General features: G+C 39.9%; 2 protein-coding genes across 4 annotated transcripts in view; one reads left to right on the top strand and one right to left on the bottom strand.

The window, feature by feature from the left end:
• LOC135711271 (3',5'-cyclic-nucleotide phosphodiesterase regA-like) overlaps nucleotides 1-24409 on the top strand; it is a 648988-nt gene that overhangs the window by 25525 nt on the left and 599054 nt on the right. For 2 of the 3 annotated variants that reach the window (XM_065234073.1, XM_065234071.1), the window contains exon 2: nucleotides 21374-22596. In XM_065234073.1, the coding sequence (XP_065090145.1) occupies nucleotides 22483-22596 (114 nt within the window). In that variant the 5' untranslated portion in view covers nucleotides 21374-22482. The remainder of the gene's footprint in view (nucleotides 1-21373; nucleotides 22597-24409) is intronic. The other variant, XM_065234072.1, reaches the window with a different exon arrangement.
• On the bottom strand, nucleotides 2032-3531 carry LOC135711287 (uncharacterized). Its single transcript, XM_065234091.1, has 2 exons — nucleotides 2314-3531; nucleotides 2032-2253 (listed from the first exon to the last, which is right to left on the bottom strand). The coding sequence occupies exons 1-2, from the start codon at nucleotides 3529-3531 to the stop codon at nucleotides 2032-2034; spliced, it is 1440 nt and encodes a 479-aa protein (XP_065090163.1).

The raw sequence follows: 24409 nt of genomic DNA, 5'->3' as shown, positions 1-24409 counted from the left end.
GTGGAAAGAACGAATGAAGAATGAAACGATAGTAATGATACAGGTTATTTCAATGCGAAACAAAGAGTTGCTTCTTTCATGGTTGTCAACGATGTGTGACTTCAATAATTAATCTACCCAGAGACCCAGTTCAACAGTAATATTTGCTTCAGGTGATCGAACAGCATAGAAAACAGAACCATAAGAAATCGTATATTCTGAACTGAAGTATAATCATTACAATCCTATGACATTTGTGTGAAAGCGTCTGACATTGTATATTACACAAAAATAGTAGGGAAGAGAGAGGGGGAGGGGGTGGTTTTCTCTTTTAAACGGCTCCTAAGAGATTGAGCAAATGTTTTTGATGAACCCATCCGAACATACCAACTCAAGAAAATGGGAAACTCTGAAATTATTTTAGTCTGCAACATTACTTCCATTGATATAAGTAAGATGGTGGATAGGATACATAAAGTCAGCTACTCTCCCCCCCCCCTTTCTCCTATCCATCTACGCCCATTAGATTGAGCAAATATTTTTGAATAACACATCATAGCATTCCAACTTAACAAGATGAGAAACACCGAAGATATTTCAATTTGAAGCTTTACTTCCATTAATATGGTGATATTGGACGCCTCCTCCCACCTCTCTAACTACGCTTATGAGATTGAGTAATTGTTTTAGAATAATTCATCTGAACATTCCGAATCGATAAAATAAGAAACTCCGAAGTTATTTCAGTTGGAAAGTTTACTACTATTGATATGAGAGAAGGGGGCGGGGTTGTAGTAAGCCCCCCCCTACCCATCTCCAACTAGCATATGTGATAGAGCATTTTTTTTCTAAATGATACGTCTGATATTCCAAATCGATAAGATAAGAAACTCTAACATTATTTCAGTTTGGAATCTGACTTCGATTGGTACATTGGCAGTGTTGGCAGAAAAAGTGATTTTTAACATTTAATTCAGACCATACATATTTGAAGAGTTATAACATGTTTTAGAGACTTTCTAGCACCGTGCTTCCTGCGGCAATGCTGTTAAGTATTTCCTGGAATATATTTGTTTATGATTAACTGAATGGTTTAAGCAAAATTGTGGTCTCTAGGGCTACAAATGCAAATAAGTAGGTTTTCCCATACTAATGTCCATACAAATTTCAAACGCAATGCGAAAAGCCGGGTTACAAGCAATAGTTCCCAAATTTCGCACAGTTGTTTGGGACCCCAAATGGAACCAAAAAATGAGTTTTCTCGCTTGATAAGGTCAAGTTAACGGTAAGCCGCCCTTATGCATATGCTTGTCGAAAATTAAAAAAAAAATGTTACATTTTGGATGAAACCTAAAATTAAGGTTGGAAAAACTATGAAGAACAACTTTGTTGAAGATCGCAAATTGATCAAATTTGCGCTAAATGTTATTAAATTTTAACTTTAGGCCAAGGGCAACGCGTATATCTATAAGCTCATAAACAGGCCTATAGGTATGCGTGGTGCAGTAGGGCAAAACTTTTTGCATAGAAGTCCAGTCAATTTGCAGTCTTGAAAAACGTTGTTCTGTTGAGCATTTTTTAATTTTGAAAAGCAACAGATTTGTTTTGCTGCATTTGTTTAAATTAAATATATTGTTGTAATTCAAATTCAAATATCCTAAACATGTCTCAATAACCTCTGTGACGAATAGAAGTGTATTCAATTATTCAAAATGTACATCAAATTTTGAATAATTGATGACATTTTGCGTTCACTTGCCCACTAGAGAATTCATTCAGAAAGTCGTGTATTTTTTTTTTTCAAATTTCATGTGATATAGGGTAAATGGCTCTAATGTTGGCCTATGGATCTAAGATTGGGCCCATCGCTAAAAATCTGCGTCATTGGGACGGTACTAATGAATATTTTTGGTCGCTATTGAAAATTTAGTCGATTGCCTAAATTTATGTATGGGCCCAAATTAGGGGCATTTAGGCAGACATGCCATCCATTTCCCCTATATTTTTAGTATTCTAAAAATAAAAGCATTGATCTGGAAAAGATAGGATTGATCAGTACCGATCGAGGGAAATGGCATGCGGATGGCTCGTAGCAGTACCAACATTCCCCGGTCCGTAAGGTTGAGTTTGGTCCTGTCCACTAGCCTCGACCTTACCATCTTCAGCTACCTCGATGACGGCGAGCTTCACTGCCGGACGTCGGATGACTCCCGCTTCCGTACGAACCAGGGCCTGTCTGGTAACACCATCTTTTCCACGAATAACCTCGACGATCTGACCTCGAATTCAGGTATTTCTCTTGTTCTCGTTGGCAACGAAAACCAAGTCACCCACTTCAATTGGTTTAGTGTCTCGGAACCATTTGGTTCGCCTGGCAATCGTTGGAAGGTATTCGTGCAACCATCTTTTCCAAAATCCATCCAGAATGTGTTGTGCCAGGTTCCAGCTGCTGCGTAGACAATCGGTGGCCTTCGTAGGTTCCTTAGGCAGTTGCTTAACTCCATTTGAGCTACCCAAAAGAAAATGATTGGGTGTCAGCGCTTCTTGGCCGGCGTTGTCTAGCGAGATGTATGTCAAAGGTCTTGAGTTGATCATACTCTCGGCCTCTAGGATGATTGTCTCGAAGGTTTCATCGTCGGGTACTCTTGGTGCGGAGGCCATTGTTTCTATAGCGACCTTGACCGATCGCACAAGTCGTTCCCACACCCCACCCATGTGGGGTGCGGCTGGAGGATTAAAATACCATTTGGTCGTGGTATTGGTGAAGGTTTCGGCGCACTGCTGGATTTGGTCTTGTAGCTCATTCGCGGCACCGCGGAAGTTGGTGCCGTTATCAGAGTATATCTCGGATGGGGCACCTCTTCTAGCAATGAATCTACGGATGCACATCTTGCAGGACATCGAAGACAAGCTATGTGCCACCTCCAAATGTATCGCTCGAGTTGTCAGGCACGTGAACAAGGCAACCCATCTCTTAGCGTGTTTGCGACCAACTTTGACTGTCACTGGCCCGAAGTAGTCCAGCCCGGTGTAGGTGAACGGACGAAGAAATGCTTCCAGCCTGGCCCGCGGTAGTGGGCCCATCTTCGGCGAACCCAGCGATGCGTTGTAAACCTTGCACATCTGACATCTAGCGGCGACTTTGCGCACCAGGTTTCGTAGACCTGGAATGTAGACCAATTGACGAAGCTCATTGACTACCGTCTCCTGGTTACGGTGGTGACATCGACGGTGGTAGAAATCTACGAAGAGAAAGGTTACTGGATGGTTCGGAGCTAGTATAACGGGATACTTAGCTTCGATCGGCAGGTTGGGGGCGGCGCCGATACGACCATCCATTCGCACCAATCCCTCTTCATCGATGAAAGCTGACAATTTATACAACGGGCTCGATACCGGTACCGCCCCCGAAGGCTTTGTAGAATGTCGACTCTGCAACACAGCTAACTCCTCAGGAAACGTCTCCAGTTGAACCATCTTCCACAGCTTCACTTCCGCTTTGCACAGAAGTTCTGAATTTATCGGTGTTTCCAACGACGTATCTTCGCTCATCACTCCTCCGAATTTGAGAACGTACGCTACCGTTCGCTGCAGCTTTTCCCATCTCAAAAAACGTTTCACATCGATCACAGGCTCTATTTTCACCCGTCGGTTAACGAGTACCGGGCGAAGTTCTTCCGCTGCATCTGTTCCTTTCCAATTTTGTTCTGGCCAAAACTCCTCTGGACCCCATAGGAGCTGTGGTCCTCAATACCATGGATCTTCAGGATCAAAGCACGGCCCGTTTGCCCCACTTCGTTGCCTTATCCGCTACATTCTGCATCGTTGGTACTTTCTGCCTTTCGCTTGGGTTGGTCGATGTCAAAATCTCTCCAATTCTGCAAGCAACGTACGGTCGATACCTGCGGGAATCGGAGTTGATCCAATGAAGGACCGTCGATGAATCGGTCCAGTAGAACCGTTGATGAATAGGAAGCTGATGATTCTCCAAAATCGACTGTGCTAGCCGGGTTCCCAGGATGGCAGCTTGCAATTCGAGCCTTGGGATTGATAGTGTTTTGATTGGAGCGACCTTGGCACATAGAAACGTGATTTTCATGCTAATTGTCTAACATATTGTAAACGCTGTCCAACGTCTATATGACCACCTAGAATATTGGAGATTGCAGCATAAATATTGAGAATTTTGAATCAAGCCTCTGTGTATTGTTTAGTGCAGAAAATATGCTTTATTTGAAACAAATTCACTTAAAATATATCATGCATGCTTTTTGGGAAACCATTTTACTTATCTAAGCTGTCCAGTTGCTATAAGACTAAATTAACCTTTATGGGCTTTAATCGAGTAAAATCAGTAAAATCAATAAATTGAAGTGTTTAATAGTCAGCAACTTCTCCATTTCTGTTAATGACCTGAAACATCTGTTCTGCAAACCTTGGTTAACAGTATGCCATGTTAACCAATGTTTGCAGAACAGATTTCTTGATACTTTCCCAAGTCTCTGAAATAGCTAACTTGAGCTCATCTACAGTAGCATACTGCTTACCCTCAGCATAACTGCTACGCAGAGGATTCCCCAAAGGGTTTCAACAGGATTCAAGTCTGGAGAGTGAGCTGGCCAGTCTAACAGATCTAGTTTCTGGTCCTTGATCCACTGGTTGGTTTCTTTGTTTGTGAACTTTTTGCGATGGCATTTTCGCAAAAAAAGGCAAAAGAGAACATCAAATGGATGTGCAGCACATGGATGTAGTCCTTACTATTAATTTTGAACGACGTGAAAGCTATTTTGAGCTTTCCATGCATGAACCATCACCAAAGTTCCGAGTGGAAAAATATTGTACCCCCTTCCTTAAATCGCGTCAGTATCCATTGCATCCATCAGGACCGTCAAGGTTGAACTTCTTTTCATAACTAAAGATCATCTGAGAGTGTTAAAAGTCTGAGAACGATTTATTTGTTTACAATCGTGACACCTGCTAACATCAGGCCTAAGCAAAACAATCTGCTTAGAAACTTTTTGTAACTTTTAATATGAGCACTTTTCACCAACACTAGACGAATTGGCTCCCGGGAAACGTTCAAATTCAATGTTTGCTTGATTTCGAGGAATTCTAAGATATAGTTATTTCACGTTTATCTCGACTGGTACGCTTTGATTTGCGTAGATTCCGTTTGGCTTTCCCATATCCATCCGGATTTGCTAAGTAGTTCATGACCACTTGGTGGGGTCGACCAATCCGACGAGCTATTTCTCTGATTCCAACTTTATCTTGATGAAAGGCTTCGATTTGCCCTTTATCTTTCTCTGTAAGCACTTTTCCTTTCGGAATTTTGAACGTAACGCTTTATAAAAAAAATCAAAACACGTGAGAAAGCCAAGTGGTCTTATAGAAACTGGACGTAGTGTATCTCAGTTGTTTGAAGATGTACAGCTGTTATGTCTTTGACAACTTTTCATAAAATTCAAGGTTCTACAACTTTTTCGGTGACTGCAAACCTCTATCCTGGGAAATATAAATAAAGTTTATATCGCTGCGCCATCTTTGCGGCCAAATTATGACCTATTTTATGTACCAAATTATAGTCCTAATTAATCCAAGAACTTAACTAAAGATGTCAACTCAATTGGATGCAATCGCAGAGCGTTAAAAAAAAATCCTCCTAGATTGAATTCCTGGCTTATTGTGCATTGTGTCTATGTTAGACAATTTGGAATTTTTGACGTATGTTCAAAGATCTTAAAATTGCATTTTTTTTTATTGAAGTTTTCAACATTTAAAAAAAAAAATTTAACGAAAATTTGATATTTTGTTTTTTTTCTGAAAATACAACTCAGTTTCCAGAAACTTTGTCACAGATGTCATTTCGATTAGATGATCCGTTTTCATAGTCCAATTTATTAAAACCTGTGGAACAAGTTATTTTGAAAAAAAAAAACAGGTGAGAGTCAAAATGGCCGAATTCCAGAACAAGTTTGGTTCATTGCCTCTAGCAAAAAATGCGAAGTTTCATGGAATTCTAAGAGGGAAAATTAAAATCGGTTCGTCAGATGGCGTGGAACTGCTCAACTGTAGGAAAAGGAAGTTATTTGATTTTAAATGAACGAATAGTTCAGTTCAGATATGTCCTAGCAAATCTGTGGGAAACACTGAAAATTTATGAGAAGATTCAGTAGTAGCCGTGGAATTATCGCGAATTTCTCAATCACTTATTTACCATCGCAATTTTGAGCGCGAGAAGCTACTCAGAGGCTCACATCGTTGGTGATATGAGGACCTTCTTGATATTTTATTAAAAGTCAATGGTAAGTTTCTCACTATTCGGTTGGTTAATGAGAAATTGCTTGCTTGATATGGAATCCGTGGAAATTTTGAATTCTATGCAAAAATTGAGATTTTAGTTAGAAATTTATATTTTTTCTATGAATCTAAAAAAAGGAAATTCATTCTTCACAACGTTTGTTTAATTCCGATCGGAATCCACCAGATATCCCCTTGGCTGCGCAAAGCAAAATTCCTCGGAATGTTTCTACTTGATTTCACATCGTCGATAAGCATCGCTGCAAGCATGTGCTGCTCTCGTTGCTCACGATGCTTCTTTCGCTAAATCGCAGGACCGCCGTCGTTAACGTCGTCAGTTACCATGTGCTTCGCCATAGATTGAAGCAAGTTCTGCGGAAATCACAGCATGATTGGATGAAGGTTGATATTATTTTTCATAGCAAATGGTGTTTCCGAAAAATTTCTCAGGGTTTTCCTTTATCTCGATATAACAGGGAGGTTTTTTTTTTATTCGTGGACGCGTTTGATCGATCCAGAAATCCTAATCCAGCGGTGCGTTCCGAGGAAGCAAACAAGTGAAATTGACGAAAATGCTTCCGATTTCCCGAACTGTTCCTAATGAGATTTTCCACAATTTTCTCACTTAATGACTTCTCGGGAAACGAATTCGAAACGGTATTTTCGCACTTCCGAGCAACTGCAAACTCCGAAATTCGAATCTACTAGCTTTAATGTGGCCACTGTTATTAGCAGTTAACTTAGCGTGCCTTTACTCGATATGAAACGCGCTGGAAGTTATTTAATACCAGTCCCTTCTTCCATTCGAGCTCCCTTATAGGAGTATTGCTCTTGCGCTCTTGTTTGCGGTCGAATAAATTTGCACCTTTTTTGACGATTGTCAACCGCCGCTTGGACCGCTTGGACTCACTCAACTCACCACTCTGCATGGGCTTGCGGCAATCAAATTGGCAATCAATTATTTATACAGCACGGCTGGGCGATGATAACGAATATATCGGTGATGACGATACATACGTGTGGATGACGGGTACGCACGTTGTTGTGATAATTTATTGGTTGTCGAATGGATCGTCTGATGGGCAATCTGCGGTGAGGATGCTTGTTTTCCCTACATGATTCTCTCGATTTGATTGGGATAGGTATTGGATTGATTGTAAAGTAAGATTTTTTAAGAGCTCATTTGTTTCGAGTTTGGACTAGGGGCAACACATTCTTAACTTTGTATTTCTTGTATAATATTCAGAACGCTCTTACTGATATCTAAGATACCTGAAAATACTTAAAAACATTTAAGAAATATTTAGCGCTAGCTACCACCGTTGCTAGACAGATTTCATTCGATTATTTACCCGGTGTCATCTGGGATTTGGTGTATGCGTATTTAGAAAAATCAACTATTATTTTTAAATGTATTTCTTTTTGTAGGAATCGAGGAAGAGACCATTTTGATTTAAGGAATATAACATTGCCCAACCGATTCACCTGTCATTCAAAGGAAGAATGAGGAACTATTTGGATAGTTACTGTGGAAGAAACTGCATGTGGAACAAGGTGTGGAAGCAAATCTTTAAAACAATTTTTTCCATCCCAAAACCATCTGTCGATAAAAAAATAATTTTCGTCCAATAGGATCTTGATCCAACGGACGATAGCTTCAGGCATTTCCGCTGATTGATGCTGAATAAAAAGTTGTGAAAAGTTGGAACCTTCAATGCTCAAGGTAATAATAAGGCTGGACATGATCATACCAACATATAATTCATCAGAAACGGTTGTTACGTATTAAAACATAAATATGGGGATATTTTGAAGAATAATTTGACACATTTTTGGGGAATGGTTTGAAATAAATTCATATATTTTATCTAAGATTTTTTTTACACGAAATGGAAACAAATAAGTAACTTTGACTATATGTTTATTATTACTTCTGCATGAAGTCAACGAATTACATAGTTGAAGATGCAAATTTCAAATAACAGACTGAAGTGGTAATTTTTATACGATGGATGAGGAGATGAAAGTGTATAATTGATAGTTCCGTTTAGAGTACGGCAGTGTGAAAATTGCAAATTGCGCAACCACTGGCGGGGGGACACCCCTCACCATCCCTCTCCAAAGGGGGAGTTTGGTAAAGAGAGATGATAAAACTGATTTGTACCTTCCTAAAAGTTGTCTAGCTCGCTTTCTACTCTCTATATGCAATTTTCACACTGCCGTACTCTAAACGGAACTAACAATTCAATACTTTCAATTCCTCACCTATCGTATAAAAATTACTACTTCAGTCTGTCAACGATTTAGTTCAAAAACGTTACTTATTTGAAGATGCTAATTTGAAATAAGTAACGTTTTTGAACTAAATCGTTGTATTTGGTATAACAATGATTTGAAATAAATTTATATTTCAGAATGCACTATTTTTTCCTTGTTATCCTTATTGGTTTCGAAGCCTAAAAGTGAGAAATTCATGTTGATTTCACATAAAGCCTTCGGTTACTATCAGGATTCTTACTCAATTTCCTCACCAGTCCGTTGTAACTCCTCTTTACAGATGTAAGTTTCTCAAAACGCAGCACGATACGACCACCAGTGGCAATTGCAATTACTTCAATTTTTAATCAACCAATCCAACGACTTGCTAGCAGTTACACTTCATTGTATTGCTATTGTTCTCTGGTGAATAACCAGCGTAGTCCTAGTAACCTTGACCTGCATAAAGCCAAGAATTTCATACTCATGCAGCTTGTGGTTCAGACTGATTGGTTTGGAAGGCCAGTTTGGAATCTGGTTGCGAGTCTGAACGACACTGGCACCATTAGCCTCCAGCTAAGCTATAGAACTCAAAAGTTTGAATTCGTACAGAACAGCTAGTTCGAAATCATAAATAATTGACTGGTTCGCTGAAAGAAAACTGGTTTTTGATGAACTATTTCATAAGTAGAATTAAAATACTTACTCATACACATGATAACACTACTTCCTTAATTTTAAAACAGATTGAAACTAGCATTAATAGTACGTGATTAAACCTAACGTAATATACAATACCAAACAATGTACATTAGTAACCGGTCAGAACACGCAAACCAAAAATTTATTACAATGAATTATAGTTCCGTTTCCTATCATCCTCTGTTCATGAACATCGCAGCGAATGTTAGAAGTTGACCTTGCAGGCGATGTAATGGTTTTTTGTCTTTTTTTCTTTCGTGGTTTATCTACGCTTTCGACTTTTCATTTATAACATTGTAGAACGACGCACACACTTGCCTAGAATCTCTCCAGCAGAAAAAGCATACGTAGTCGAGTATGAGAGGAAATGAGCGCTTCTTGTTTGCTTTTAGGCTACAGACATTCAGAAGCACGGAAAGGGCAGTAGAGAAAGCACAGGTCTGATAATCGTAACGTTCGTGGTTTCGAGTCCAGTCGGCAACCTTTTTTTTCGGCATAAAGGGTGTCCACAATGAAATTGCCATACTATGAAATCGCTCTAACTTTTTAACCGTTGGGTAGAATTTAATGAAAATTTGGGTGGATTTAGTTCATAGTGCATTATTTGCATCCTGCAAGTTTTATAGTCCTGTGATCAAAACTTGCGGAAATGGAGTCGAAAGAACAGCTCGTGCGTGATAAAATCTTGCGCATTTATCACGAGAACAAGGATCTCTCGCATCGTTCCATCGCTAAAACGTTGGGAATCGCGAATTCCACGGTGTCGCGAGTGATTAAGCGGTTCGAGGAACGGTTGACCACCAATCGGAAGCCCAGAAGTGAAGGAAAAAGTATTCCGTACAACACCAAAAATCACAACCGCGTAGTTGGGGCCTTCAACCGAAATCCGAACGCCTCCGTTAGGGATGTGACTAAGAAGCTGCACCTAAGCCGAAGTTTTGTCCAGAAGGCCAAAACTAAGGCTGGGCTTCGAACGTTCAAGGTACAAAAGGCCCCTAATCGCGACGAGAAGCAGAACAAGTCCGCCAAAACCCGTGCCAGGAAGTTGTACCTCAACATGCTGACGAAAGTTGAATGCTGCATCATGGACGACGAAACATATGTGAAGGCCGACTTCAAACAGATCCCCGGCAACCTGTTTTTCACGGCCAAGGATAAGTTCAGCGTTCCGGAGCATGTCCGCACTCAGAAGATGTCCAAATTTGCGAAGAAATTCCTGGTTTGGCAAGCCATCTGCACGTGCGGGAAGCGGAGTGCACCTTTTGTGACCCAGGACACGATGAACGGACAGGTGTACATAAAAGAGTGCCTCCAGAAGCGGCTGCTTCCTCTCCTGAAGGCCCACAACGTCCCAACAATCTTCTGGCCGGATTTGGCCTCATGCCACTACTCCAAGGACGTGCTGAAGTGGTATGCGGATAATAAAGTCAATTTCGTGCCGAAAATGTTCAACCCTCCCAACACTCCGGAGCTCCGCCCCATCGAGAAGTACTGGGCGATTATGAAGCAGCACCTTCTTAAACGACCTAAGGTAGTGGAGACAGTCGAGGAACTGAAGAAAGTATGGGTTTACATGCAAAAAACGGTTGATTCACAGGTTGTGCAGAATCTTATGGCCGGGGTTAAGGCCAAGGTGCGGGCATTTGCGTATGGACTGTAAATAAAATACGAGTAAAATGGTAAAATTAAGTTTAATAGTTATTTCTCAATCCCTGAAAATTTGATGGCAATCGGATGAAAACTCGAATTTTGCGAATCAATTTTGTGTGTGGCAATTTCATCGTGGACACCCTTTAATTATGGTCACTCACTAATACACTTCAGATTTTTCGGTCTCCAATTTTCTTGCATTGGACCGCAGCTAGGTATATCGCTTCCTCGGTTCATGAAGAATACTTATCAGATACTTGGAAATACTCAATTGATACTAGAGCTATAGTTTAGAGTGGGATGCTCCTAGGGTTTGGAAATAGATTAGCACGGGCTGTCAGTTCATGAGTGAATTTTCATATAGCCGTATTTGCTTTTATGAACTCTCAGTTTGTCCAAACTGGTGTTAGTTTGCGTGGGCTAGCCAAAAGTTTTGACAAATTGCCTATTGAGTCTTTGTTTACGAATGCAGATACGGCTATTTGAAAATTCACTTACACTTCATTCACTTGGTTTCACAGCTACTAACCATAGCTTTTTTACTAGCGACTTGCAAAAGACATGTATGTAGGCGCTTCATTGAGTAGAACGCCGACTTGATTGGTCTAAACCGGGCTTAACGTTAACGTTAAATGGTTTCAAATCGGGTCCTGATTAGCCTCCTAAAGTTACAACTCATTTGGTTAGAAACAGACTTCGCACAAGCCATTTGAAGTTTACATGTAAATTACTATGGGAAATCTCATGTTTTGTTCATTGCCTTCTAGTCTTTTTCCATATTGAGCTGCGAAACAGTTCGATAGCCATTCTTATAGAAATTTTTCTCAGCTACAACTTTGCTCAACATCGTTTCTATGTAAAACGGGACAGGAAAATGTTATTAGTTATTTAAGAGATTGGTAAACTTATGACATGCTCAAGCAGCTGCTCTGTAGGCAACACTGTATTTTGCAGTGTGACATACATAGCAGCCATGATTTTTATGTCCTTTTCAACGCCCCAGAAACACCAATGTTGCCTGCTGAGCAGTTCATTGAACATGAACATAAGATATCAGTGCATTGAACCATTGATAACTTTCGATCCTTTCATTTAGCATAGCATAGCATAGCATAGCATAGCATATGCGATTGTACAAATCGTGGGTGGCTATATAATGGTCAACTAATACGTTTTGCAGAAAATATCGAGTGTTGACGCAGAAAATATCACTTGGGATTAGTGATTTTCCCCACTCAAAAATAAAATCTACAATACAAGCATCGCATTATACACCTGGCCACATCCTTACAATCGCAGGGGAAGGGAGGGAAAGTTAATCCAACATCTACTTAAGAAGGTGCAGGGAACCCATACTACCTTCATAGGTGTCACAGGAAGGAAAGAGTTGTGTTAGTGGGAGCGTGAATGATTTGGAAACTCTATTCGTCAATATAGAGCATTTGATTAATCAGTGACAAAAATGAAATATAAATAGATAAAATGGAAAGATCTCACCCGATTGGCCTAGAGACTTTGCAGCGTCATGTTTTCAGAAATGCTTTATTTAATTTTCCTTGAACCACCGCAATCACTGATAACGCTCTTCTAGCTCGTACGTACAAAAGAACGCACTCCACGCATAATCAAGGTCATGTATTTTCGGAATGTCTTCTTTAACACCACACAAAGACGTTGCTCATCGCAGCAACAGAAGAATAGATCAGCGTGCTACAGGTCGTACGGGGAAACAAAGAAAAACGCAAAACCACACCAAGCACCATTGCATAAGCAACAAGAGATCAAAAAATCACGCATGGTATTCAAAACTTTTAAATGCGATCACCAGTTCACCTCCAGTCACTCGAGAACAAAACGCATGCGAAAAGGGTTTCAGCAGCAAAAAAAAAAAGCACAGAAGAAACAAAACACATCCGTTTCGGTCGCTGGTTCAATCAGCACTCGACGGCCAATACTTCTCACTCATACGCAGAAATTCAGGTCCTCCGAAACCAGCGACCTTCCGGATTTAGATTCCGCTTTCCACTTGGTGGCATCATCAGCAGAATTCAAATCCGAAGGGAATCCAATGCCATTCGGTGGTACTTCCCTCGGCATCCATAACACTCCTAACACACGTTCTGAACAGTTGACGATCTCCTTAGAAAACTCCTTAACTTCAGCGCTCGTTGACTCACCTAGCTTCTGTAGAACGTACTCCGAGTTAGACATCCACCCACGAATTACAAATCCGCCTCTCGGATGGACGAACGTTACTTCTCTCGCCCTTGTAATCGCTTCCTCCTCGCTATCAACGCTATCCAGATAGTCGTCTACGTAATGCTTACGTATTATTGCATCCGCTGCTTCTGGATAACGATCCGCATATTCGCTAGCGTTAAGGTTCTTAATGTATTGTGCAGAGCACGGTGAACTGACAGATCCGAAAGTGGCCACATTCATGAAATAATCCTGGTTCGGATTATCCCTCAGCAAAACCCTCTGGGCCTATCTACTCTTCGCATGAGCATCTGGTGTAACATTTCATTCACGTCCGCACATACAGTTATTCTTCGTTCTCGAAAACCAGTAAGAACCGACTTCAAGGGTACAAGCAGGTTAGGTCCCTTAATTAGCATCGTGTTCAAGCTCACACCATCCACTTTTGCGGCTGCATCACAGAAGATGCGGATTTTGTCTGGCTTTTAACGTTTGATGACCACACCTAGTGGCAAATACCAACCTTTTCGAGGATCCGCCGTGATCAGGTCTTCTTCGGATGCCTTCTCGATGTCTCCTTTCGCCTTGTACTCCTCTATCTGCTGACTCTTCGTGAAACTTCTTCATCTTTATACAGAAATAAAGATTTATGTCGGCAATTCTTTACTTTAAATTTTCTATGATTACGATGTACACATTTAAAAATCTTTATTGATCGATACTTACATTTAAGATTATTTCTTTATCGGTCATATGATAGTAATCTATAAAGGTGCCAAACTCATAACTTTCGATCCTTTCATTTAATCAAAAAGTAGTCTTGAGCAAAGTTGTAGCTAGGAAAATTTCCTACAAGTACAGTTGAAAGTTTTTGAAGCAGACCGATATGGTGAATTATTAGATAGACATGAACAAAAATCTTGGTTTACTATAGTAATTCCCATACAAACTACAAATGGTTTGTGCCATCTCAGTTTCTCACCAAATGGGTTCAAATTTTGAGAGGTTAGTCAGGATCCGATTTGGAATCGTTTAAGTATTGTGGAGCGAAAATTTCAAATTTTGCATCACTCTAATGTCATACGTTTGCGTGACGCTGAAAAATACTAATAGAAGCACGGACGCTGCTTTTTAGATTGACGAGAATACGTAAATTCCTCTACCTTAATGCGGCCGTAGCGATCCAAAGAGAAAGTCGATGAAGAGAATCGATCAATGTAGATAGGACCTATTGGAAAATGACGCAAGAGCTTTCGCTTTATCGGGAGGGTCGGGTGTGAAGCATGATTTGGTTGTTCTTTGAATTCCTCTGAGCATTCTGTATCTACGAGCAAGCTATTCTACTCAACTTTTAGAGTGTCTTGAGCTAGTCCTACGAGTTAGCGGCGCCGCTGGTGTAGTGGTAAGCGTGATTGCCTCTCACCCCCCAAAAGGCCTGATTTCAATCCGCCGGCGCGGCGCCCGCCGGTATTTTCTGAGGCATAAAATCTCTGATCACAGACTGCAACACGCTCTCAAAAATAAATGTTTAAACCGATTGTTGATCTATTGGCATCAAATGAAAAATTAAGGCTCCTTAAATGGCACTCTGACCAATTTGACCATTAAGGCTACCTGGCACCGGTTCCAATAACGCACAAAGGGACACTTCCAAAACCTCACCTTCTGGTGCCGTCCGACGGCTCAAAATGTATGATTTTTCATCCAGAAGTAGATAGGCATCATGTCACGAACAAACAGGTGGATCAGGCCACATCCAGATATCCAGAACATATTCCGACAGGGATCCAAAAAGGTCCATCGCATGATATCTATTTACTTCTGAATGAAAAATCTTAAATTTTGTGCTGTGTTTTGTGTGTGTGTGTTTTGTTTTGAGGTTTTGAAAGAGTCTTTTTTGGAGACCTATCGGAATTGGATCCAGGTATCCAGATGTGGTTAGATCCACCTGCCGTTGGACGGTACCAGTACATGAGGTTTTGGAAGTGTCCTTTATGGGACTGGAAAAACTAGATAAGGGTGCCATTTTAAGCACATTCATCTTAATAAAACAGCAAAAAAGGTTATCTTCCATTTAATTCCACTTAATTAATTTTGGTATCCATGACAGATACGTATTTCGACTACAATGTGCAGTCTTCATCAGTGTCATTCCCACTAAAGAACTTATCAAAATCTAACCCCCTTAAGTACTCATCCCCTAGGTAAAGAAAGTCAAGATCATAGGTATAAAAATGAAACTACAATGTGTTGAATCGGAACCTACCTAACTAATAAAAACCAAAGATTTAAGTAAGCTAAAGGAGAAAAATCTATACAACTCTCTAATAAGGAGACCTACATTCATCTTTCTTTTGAGAATGGGCCTAGAATCAGTTCACAAATGGATTTTTAGGAGTGAGTTGCAGTATGGGTCTATTTTAACCCGCTAATGCACAATGTATCACTTTTTCCTAATGCATTAGGAAGGTTAAAGGCGTTGTCACCAGTGCTGATAAAAATCATTCCTTCTACATTCAACTTGGCTAAAAATAAAGACAACCTTAACAGATTGACCAACTATCTGCATGAATTTGAATTTGAAATTTGAAACATAAAAAGGTTCTCTTGATCAAGGCAACCTCTGAGTATTGAATTTAACATTTTTTTTGACCATTCGTGGCTGGATCTTCATTGTTGTCAATATTAATATTCGCCTTCATTTTGGTGGGGATGATTTTTAGGATCAATTTCAAAGTGATAATTTTCATTTTACACAAATATAGCGCTGTAAAACGTGTGGTGTTGGTTGTTTCACACAGATCGATGGAAAATTGTTGCCTCATGCTGAATCGATGATAATATCGAGGTTTTAGGCTCTGGGGTCGACAATATAATAATTTTGCCCAAAATGAAATTGATTATTTTGCTTTTGAGGGTCGCTTCTGATTTTGATAATTTTGGGATGGATAATCAAGAACTGGTGAATATCAACAAACGCGCATTCGTTGATGTATAATGAACTCTCTTGATCGTTTCGCTCGTACGTGACAGCGAAGATATTAAAAATGAACGGAATTCATCTGGGTTGAAGCGTTACCCCTTGCGTGTGATGGTAAATGATAAAAACATACACTGGTTGTCACAATATCATGTTTGCTAGAACATGAAAATTGATAACAAATCATAGAGGTTCTGCAATAAAAATAGACCAGGGCTTCCAAGGATGGTAAATATGGCCCTGATAGTGCAAAAAAAAAAAAAAAACTGGTATCATTACCAGGGTGTCAACTACATGAAAAAACCTGGAAAATCAGGGAATATCAGGGAATTCCTTTTTGGAGCTGGAAAATCAGGGAACCTCAGTGAATTTCATTTTAAGTTTGGGAAATATTTCTTTATTACAGAAACTTATTAATAAGTATGGCTGACTTCGCTAGTTTTAAATAACTTAATTACTGATTGTAGTTTAAGGATGGTATTTAATTCAAAATTTTAAGTAAAGTTGCGAACTTGTGGTTGTTCAATGTTTGATGTCCATTTTTGCAAGTTTAGCAAAAGTTACTCAAATAAGAGGAATTCGATGATTTTGAGCCTATTATAAATTCAGCTCCCACTGGTTCTTGTCACATTCCAGAATTGAACCCAAATAAAAATCCATTTTCGTAGACACGCTAGACGTTGTTAGTTTTTGCAAAATTCAAGCTGCTCATACGTCTCTTAATAGATGCTATAACTAATTACGTGTGACAAAATTAGTAGATTGGTGCGTCAGTTGAATTAAACTCAGTTAATCAATTGACTTGCCCCTAAACCCAGTTTTAAGAGAAGATGATGATTTTTTTTCTGAATGCTTCTAGGTCTTGTTCCATATTGTGTTTTTAACAGCTTGATTAGCTCAGAGAACTAACTAAATGAGAATTCAGAATAATGATCTTGCTTGGGAGGATTTTTTTATTGCTTGGTGCAACACTTTTATTATTGAAGCATTGCTTTGACAGCATAGTCATAGGCGTAGCCAGAGGGATGCAGGGGGAGGGGGTAACAGCCTCCCTAAACTCAGCAACAGAAAGGCTTTCGGGGAAATGGTGTTCGGTGAAATGGCATTTGGCCAAACTTTCCATAGTACATTTTTTTTCGCCCCTCCCTAGCTCGAAACCAGGCTACGCCCTTGCGTAGTATTTTTGGTCTTCATTGTGAGCCTGGTTAACTCGTCAAATTAGCTTATCAGGAAAGTTTCAGTATTGTTATGTTGCTGCTATTGCAATTTAAATGGAATTAGCTTGCAGAATGTCAAGCGCTTTTTTAACGATTTAACACCGGAGGAATCCATCCGCGAATTAGCTTTTGGTTAAGCGTATTATCCGGAATAGTTTTCTTGCAGAGCTGGGTCTCATGGGATTAAAAACAAGTGTTTCATATGTGAAATTCAGAGTGACCAGTGTACCGGAAAAACCGAGAAAAAGCTGGGAATTTGAAGTCACCGGGGAAACCCCGTGAATTTAGATGACAAATCTGGAAAAATATACGTCGTCCTCTCTTCGAAATAAATAAAATTTCGAGACCCTTGGACTGCACTAGATTTTCAAGATAACTACGGTCACTTTGAAGAAATATGAAGAGAATTTTAGAATTTTTCTAAAACAAATTTGAGCAGATTTTAAAATAACTTCTAGAGATAACACCAAGGTATTTCAGAGAATATTTTCTGAAAGCTTCAGTAAAACCTCTAAGAGAGTTTTTACTAGAACTTTCAAGAGTGAAAAGGATTACAGGATTCTTAAAAATACTAAGGGACGCGAATTTTGAGGGTACAATTCAAAAATAATTCTGCGAAGATTTATAAGGAAAGTCCGAGTATAATTCCAAGCGCATTTCGAATGGAATGTTTAGAGAATGTTAATGATAATTCCATGCAATTTCCAGAAGAATTTATAGGAGACCTACAAAATAATTCTGAGCAAAATTTTAAGACAATTCTCGGCTGGAGAATTACCCCTGGTGTTAGCAGGGAAGGGTGATTACAAGTTTTGTTCACAAAAGCTAGTAGGCCCTTTTCAATTGTCGGTCGAGAATCTGAGGTGCATTGTATGGAAATTCTACGGAGAGTTTCATGCAAATTAAAAAAAAAATGAAGCACCAGTGAATTCTTAGTGTTCTACGGAGAATGTCTAGAAACAATTTCAAGTTTAATTTAGAAGAATTCTGGAAAGATCTCTGTGACAGGTAATTAATCTAAAGGAAAAGCTTGAGAACAATAAATATAACCCTGTAAAGCTTCGAGAGAAATTTTCATACAAAAATTTCGAAGACTTCAAACCTGTCGCAGAACCAAATTCAAGATCCAGCAAAGGTGCTGCTGTTTTAATTTACCCATTTAATCTTCGGCTTAATCGCATTCAGTTTTATGCTTAATTAAAATACCTAAACGGCGAACATTTACAAAATTCCGAAACAATTCTAATCGAGATTTGCTGGTCATCATGAATATGGAGGGGTATAATGCGGATCCTTTCCGCTTTTGGCAACACGAGATTTCTCCCTTTTTTTGCATTTTATAGAATGTATCGAACGCTTTATTTAATTTGAATTTGTACTGGACCACTCCTCATGGGTTAGAGGTCCGTGTGGTATTTCATAAAAAAAACTGCCCATAAAGCACTGATGGGGTTGCATTGCCAAAAACGGGTAGGCACTATACCTGTTTTTTTTTTTTTTAAATTGCTGGAAAATCAGGGAATATCAGGGAATTTTGTTTTCTTCGTTTAGTCGACATCCTGATTACGTATATGGGATTGTGTCATAACTGGCTCACTTACCCTAGTTGGACTAAAACTAAGCTTATCTAAAGTATTGAATTAATGGTTCAACAGGTGATGCCGATGATAAAGTGTGTCCCACATCAAATTACATCACGGCTTAAAACGCTATAGAAAATTACCTAGTAGACCGATCCTTTTCAAACTGTCAGACAAAAAAAATATAACCCATAAGTAAGATTTTGGCATATTTATTTCATTCAACTTCAAAACTATAACCGTATGCTCGCACCTTACGCTTAATTCCACTCATTAAGATACGCTTAATTCCACTCATTAAGATCTGGCAGCAGCTTCTTCTGTACGGAATTCCACTTTTTCTTCATGTCTTTCTCAGATTTGACCTTCTTGGGATGCTTGTGTATTGCTTCATAATAGTCCAGTATATTTCGATGGGTCTTAGTTCCGGTGCGTTTGGGGGGTTCATGTCGTTGGGTACGAAAGTGACCACGTTGGCTTCGTACCACTCTAGGACAACATTTTAATAGTGGCACGAAGCTAGATGCGGCCAGAAGATCGTAGGGCCCTCGTGTTGCTTCAACAAAGGAAGCAGACGCTTCTGTAGACACTCCTTAAGGTAGATCTCCCCGTTTACAGTCCCGGTAGTCACGAACGGCGCACTCCGTTTGCCACATGAGCACTTGCCATATTATGTATTTCTTGGCAAACTTTGAAAGTTTCTGCTACCTTACTTCCTTTGGAACATCAAACTTATGCTGGGCGGTGAAGAACAGTAGCCCCGGAAGCTGCCGGAAGTCCACCTTGACGTAAGTTTCATCATCCATGATGAGACAATGAGGCTTCGTCAGCATCTGGGTGTATAGTTTCCGTCCCTCCCGGTCCTTGGCTCTCTGAACGGAAGATTTGGACAGATTCAACTTTTTGGCCACATCCCTGACCGAAGCATTGGGATTCCGCTTAAACGCTTTCACGACACTCTTGTGATCCTGATCACTAGTAGAACATCCATTCTGACCGCATTTGTCATATTCTCCTCCGAGAATATTCAAAAAATTTCGCAACGCCGATTATCTAAGCATGGAAATTCATTCCATTAGGTAGATTGATGTCAATTTTTCTGGCTCTGATGCTTGAGTGGTCAGCGTCAATCTGACGCTAACATCATTTACTCTCACCGTCTGTCGTCGTCATAAATAAATAACTATATCTTTTGAGAATAGTCTCATCACCTACCGCTAATTTACGAATCAGCGTGTATAGATTCACCGATCTAGTCGGTCTATCCGAGTATCATCATCATATTCTTCAAACAGCAGTGATGACGAGAATGAATCGAGCATTTGGTTGACGATTTTTGTCTGCTGGTTCTGCGTGTATGTGTGTGTGTTTGTGGATATGGGTGTATACTTTCGTCACGCACGAGGAGTCATGTGTCTTGCCCGCGTGGGAGGAATAAAATCGCGTCTTTGAAACATTTGAGCTGCTGCTGAGACTAGCTTTGACGACCATCGGGATCGGGATGTTGTTTTACCGGCTGTTTTACATCGAGTGATATATGACACACTGACCGAGTGCGGCGTGGACGGCGTTTAGTTTAGCGACAAATACACGAGACACCGATCGGAAGTGCGCGTGATGACGAACAACCGGACCGATCAGGGGCTAATTAGCATCGATACAGGTGGTGTGAAAAAGTGGTGTAATTAATAGTGTTTAGCAGCTAGTTTTCCAGCCCGCTCACCTAGAAAACATACGGAAACTTCACTTCGGATAAGGTAATCGTGAAATCTCTCATGTTGTCGCTTGTGGTCTTTTTGATAGATAAAACTGTACCTAATTTTTAACCATCATGCTTTGAAATATTTGTAGCATCCTACATTTTGGAATAAGGCTCTAACTTCTTTTTCTTTGGTGCTGAATAAAAATCCCATTGATATCCACACATTTACCAACTAATAGCTGAAAAAGCTGCTAAGTTCAAACTTCACATTATTCTTGGAAAAAAATTTCTGCCATATAATGCACCTTTTGCACTTCTGCGCAGAAAATAATTTGACCATTTTGAAAGTAATATTGCACTACGTATCGAAATATTCGATCGATATCGATTATTATTAGTGCAGAAGTCTATTTGTTGCAAAATGCGCAATACTTCTATCAACAAACCACTTGAATTGTGATAATCTTTGACATACATATTTCTTCCGTTATGAATTTAAATACTTACGGTATCGTTTGATAAAAGTTAAAAAAAAAAACAATCGGCGACTCCTTTGACCAAAAGTGCGTCAACTGACTCTCATATCCAAGTACGTAAACCAAACAACACCGTTAACGTTGATAACATCCGTTGCGAACACGTGTGCCTGAATATCGATGGCCTTTCCCGTCAAGCGGTGAGTGCGACAACATGAGAGAAATTCGTGAAAAGAAAGACCGCGGATTACCTACCCAACTGAGGTCTGATTTATTCATCATAATTGGCAGCGCAATCCAAACAAATCTCTTATTTTTATTTTCCCCTGCAGCAGCGAACAACAGCACCAGCAACGCGAAGCACGTCAACCCGCGATTTCCCACCGCCGTAAACTTCCATGGTGCTTCCCAACATTCGATGCTTTATCCATCCCCAGCTTGCAGAGCAAAAGATCCAATAACGCATACACACCCCGTTTGCTCGGAAAACATGCCGTTTTAATACTTGGTGGTGTGTTGGTGTGTACGAGCTCGCCGCAGTCAGTGCAGTGGTGCAACAATGAAAGGTGTCACCAAAAAATGAGAAAATAAATTAAAATTTTTAATCGATGTTTTTCTCGCTGTCCGTTATTGGTGGTTGGTAAAATAAAATAAATGCTACAATAATAAAAAAAGGTAGCAGAAGAACAGCCATACGTAAATGTAAATGTTTGTTCAAGCGGGCTTTCTGTCTCCGGTTCGGATGGCGAGGATGTGAACCGGTGCGGGGATCTGAAATCAGTTTTCCATGCCACGAGGGCAGACGAACCTGGAGTGAGACGAGTGGTGGAAAGGGGAAGTGTGTGCAAAAAGGTGTATTGTGGAGAAGTAAATGTATCATCAGAAATAAATTCCACTCGGGTTGTTTGTTCGGGAAAAAATACGCGAAAAAAAGGAAAATCGGAGCACGACAGCAGCTGAGTAAAACAGGCCCGGTTCCATGCGCTGCTGAAGGAAGTGAAAATATTGTAACGACATAAGTGTGACGCGTGTATTTGGAGTGTTTTACAAGTGTAACAAAATTAAATTGAGGAAAAGTCCTGCGGGAAGAAACGGTTGGTTGTCAATTTGTTGTTCCCGAAAAGTGTGAGCAATCGTTCGCAAGCAATCAAAATTGATGTCAATGTTAGCGTGTTCGCGTGCTGTTTAATGTTTAATCGGGTTCGGCAGACGATCGCTCAGGCTCCACAGTTAGGCAAGCGGCCGCATTAGGTGGTAGTTGTTCTTCTCGGTGTTTTGATCTTTCGGTGAGTGCAAGGAGGCAGAAAAATCTTCCAAAGTGGCCGCGTCGAAGGGATCCCGAGGCGCTTCGTCAGAAGGTCGCCTGAACACCGCAACGACGACCACGACCGAAACCACGACCAGCTTGAGCAACTCCCGCCAGGGCTCCGTCGATGGGGTAATGCAACGATGCGGTCTCTGTTCGATCATCTCCAGCTTGCTGCGGCGTGCCATGTGCGTCGGGTCCCGGCGTGGTAGCGGCGAGTCCTACTACCAGGAACTGGCGGAAACTAATGTGAGTATTTTTCAAACAAATTGTGATGGGGTTGCATAGGAGCAAATTCGCAAATCCAATAATTTTCGTATTTTTTTAATTGGCTGAAAATTTTGCATATCAAAAGAAAATATGAGTCATCAGCACTGGCGTGCACAGGTTGGGGCAAGGTGGGGGCAATTGCCTCCCCTTTTATAAATAAGATTTTTATTTCCACATTGACAAAATTATTATATAAAATAACTTGATTTCTTGATAACTTGATCTGAAGGTGAAATAACTTTATTTCATGAAATCAAGGCAGTGACAACTTTTTATTGCGTCAATTCCTTTGAGATGGTGCATGAAAATTGCACCACAAAGGTGCATGAAAAAGCAAACTCCAATGAAATTTTTTGGTCGAAAAATTGCAAAACAGTGGTGCATACAATAAATTTCTGGTGTTATTTTTTTTAAGGTTTTCCATGGAGGGTTAAAAGAAGAGGGTAAATTTTAGGTTGAAAAAATTCGCCGTCTGATGCAAAATTTTCATCGCTCTGGTTAAATTAATGAACGGAAAATTTCTGGTGGAAAACTTGCACTGGTCTGGTAAATGAAGGCACAAGCTTTATTTTACATTAAGCTTTAATGTAAACTTCTGGTGGAAAGCTTTTTGGAAAATTTTTGATATTAAATTTGTATCTTTCTGCTGAATAGATAAACAAATTAATAATCCACTTTGACTATATGTTTTTAGTATTACTTCTACGTGAAGTCAACGATTTACATAGTTGAAGATGCTAATTTCAAATAACAGACTGTAGTGGTAATTTTTATACGATAGATGGAGTAGATGAAAGCATAGAGTTGATAGTTCCGTTAGAGTACGGCAGTGTGAAGATTGCATATAGATATTAGAATAGTTGCAATTTCCAAACCTACGACTGGATGCCTTCCTTCAAATAACAACTGAAGTGCGGTAAAAAATCGGTAGAACTGTTTCAAACACACCGTTGGTACTTGAGCGGTCGGTTTTTATCTCTTTTTTCCAGTGGTGGGGGGGGGGGATACACCTCTCACCATCCCTCTCCAAAGGGGGAGTTTGGTAAAGAGAGATGAAAAAACCGATTTGTACCTTCCTTAAAAGTTGTCCTAGGTCGCTATTCTAATATCTATATGCAATCTTCACACTGCCGTACTCTAACGGAACTATCAACTCTTTGCTTTCATCTACTCCATCTATCATATAAAAATTAATAATAATTTATGGTGTAAAATTTGCGCCACTCTAATGATTTAAAGGAAGCTGCCTTACTGAAAATTTATGATGGAACATCTGAAAATAGGGGCAAGCTATATTTGTTGGAAAACCTGCAACATTCTGATGATAGAAGAAGCAAGCTTTATTGAAAATGTCTGGTGAAAAATGGAAAAAGGAAATCTGCACCAATCAGAAGATTGGAGAAGCAATTTTTATTGAACTATCACGGTGGAAAATTTGCATACGATCAATTGAAATTTTCTGGTGTAAAATTTTCTGGGGGCAAGTTTGTATCGCAAATTTTTGGTGGAAGATTTGCAACAATCTGCTGCATGGAGTGGCAAGCTGCACAGTTCTGCTGAATGGAGGGGGGGGGGGGGGGATGGCAAGCTTTATTGAACATTTCTGGTATAAAAACAACGACTTTTTGGTGAATGGACGGACAACTTAAACTTGACTTCCGAGAAGAACCTCAAGGGTATTGAATTCTGAGGACAGTTTAAAAAACAAAAAAATATCTGGGGATGATTCCATGAAAATTCTGCGAATAATTTCTGCAGGTAGTTCCAAGATAATTTCGAAAAGAATACCGAG

The sequence above is a fragment of the Ochlerotatus camptorhynchus genome, unplaced genomic scaffold (genome assembly GCF_037179485.1).
Source record: "Ochlerotatus camptorhynchus isolate MF236.1 unplaced genomic scaffold, CSIRO-AGI_Acam_v1.1 ptg000429l, whole genome shotgun sequence".
Classification (NCBI taxonomy): Eukaryota; Metazoa; Arthropoda; class Insecta; order Diptera; family Culicidae; genus Ochlerotatus; species Ochlerotatus camptorhynchus.
Note: the sequence above shows the minus strand (reverse complement) of the source record. Positions and strands in the feature narration are given on the sequence as shown.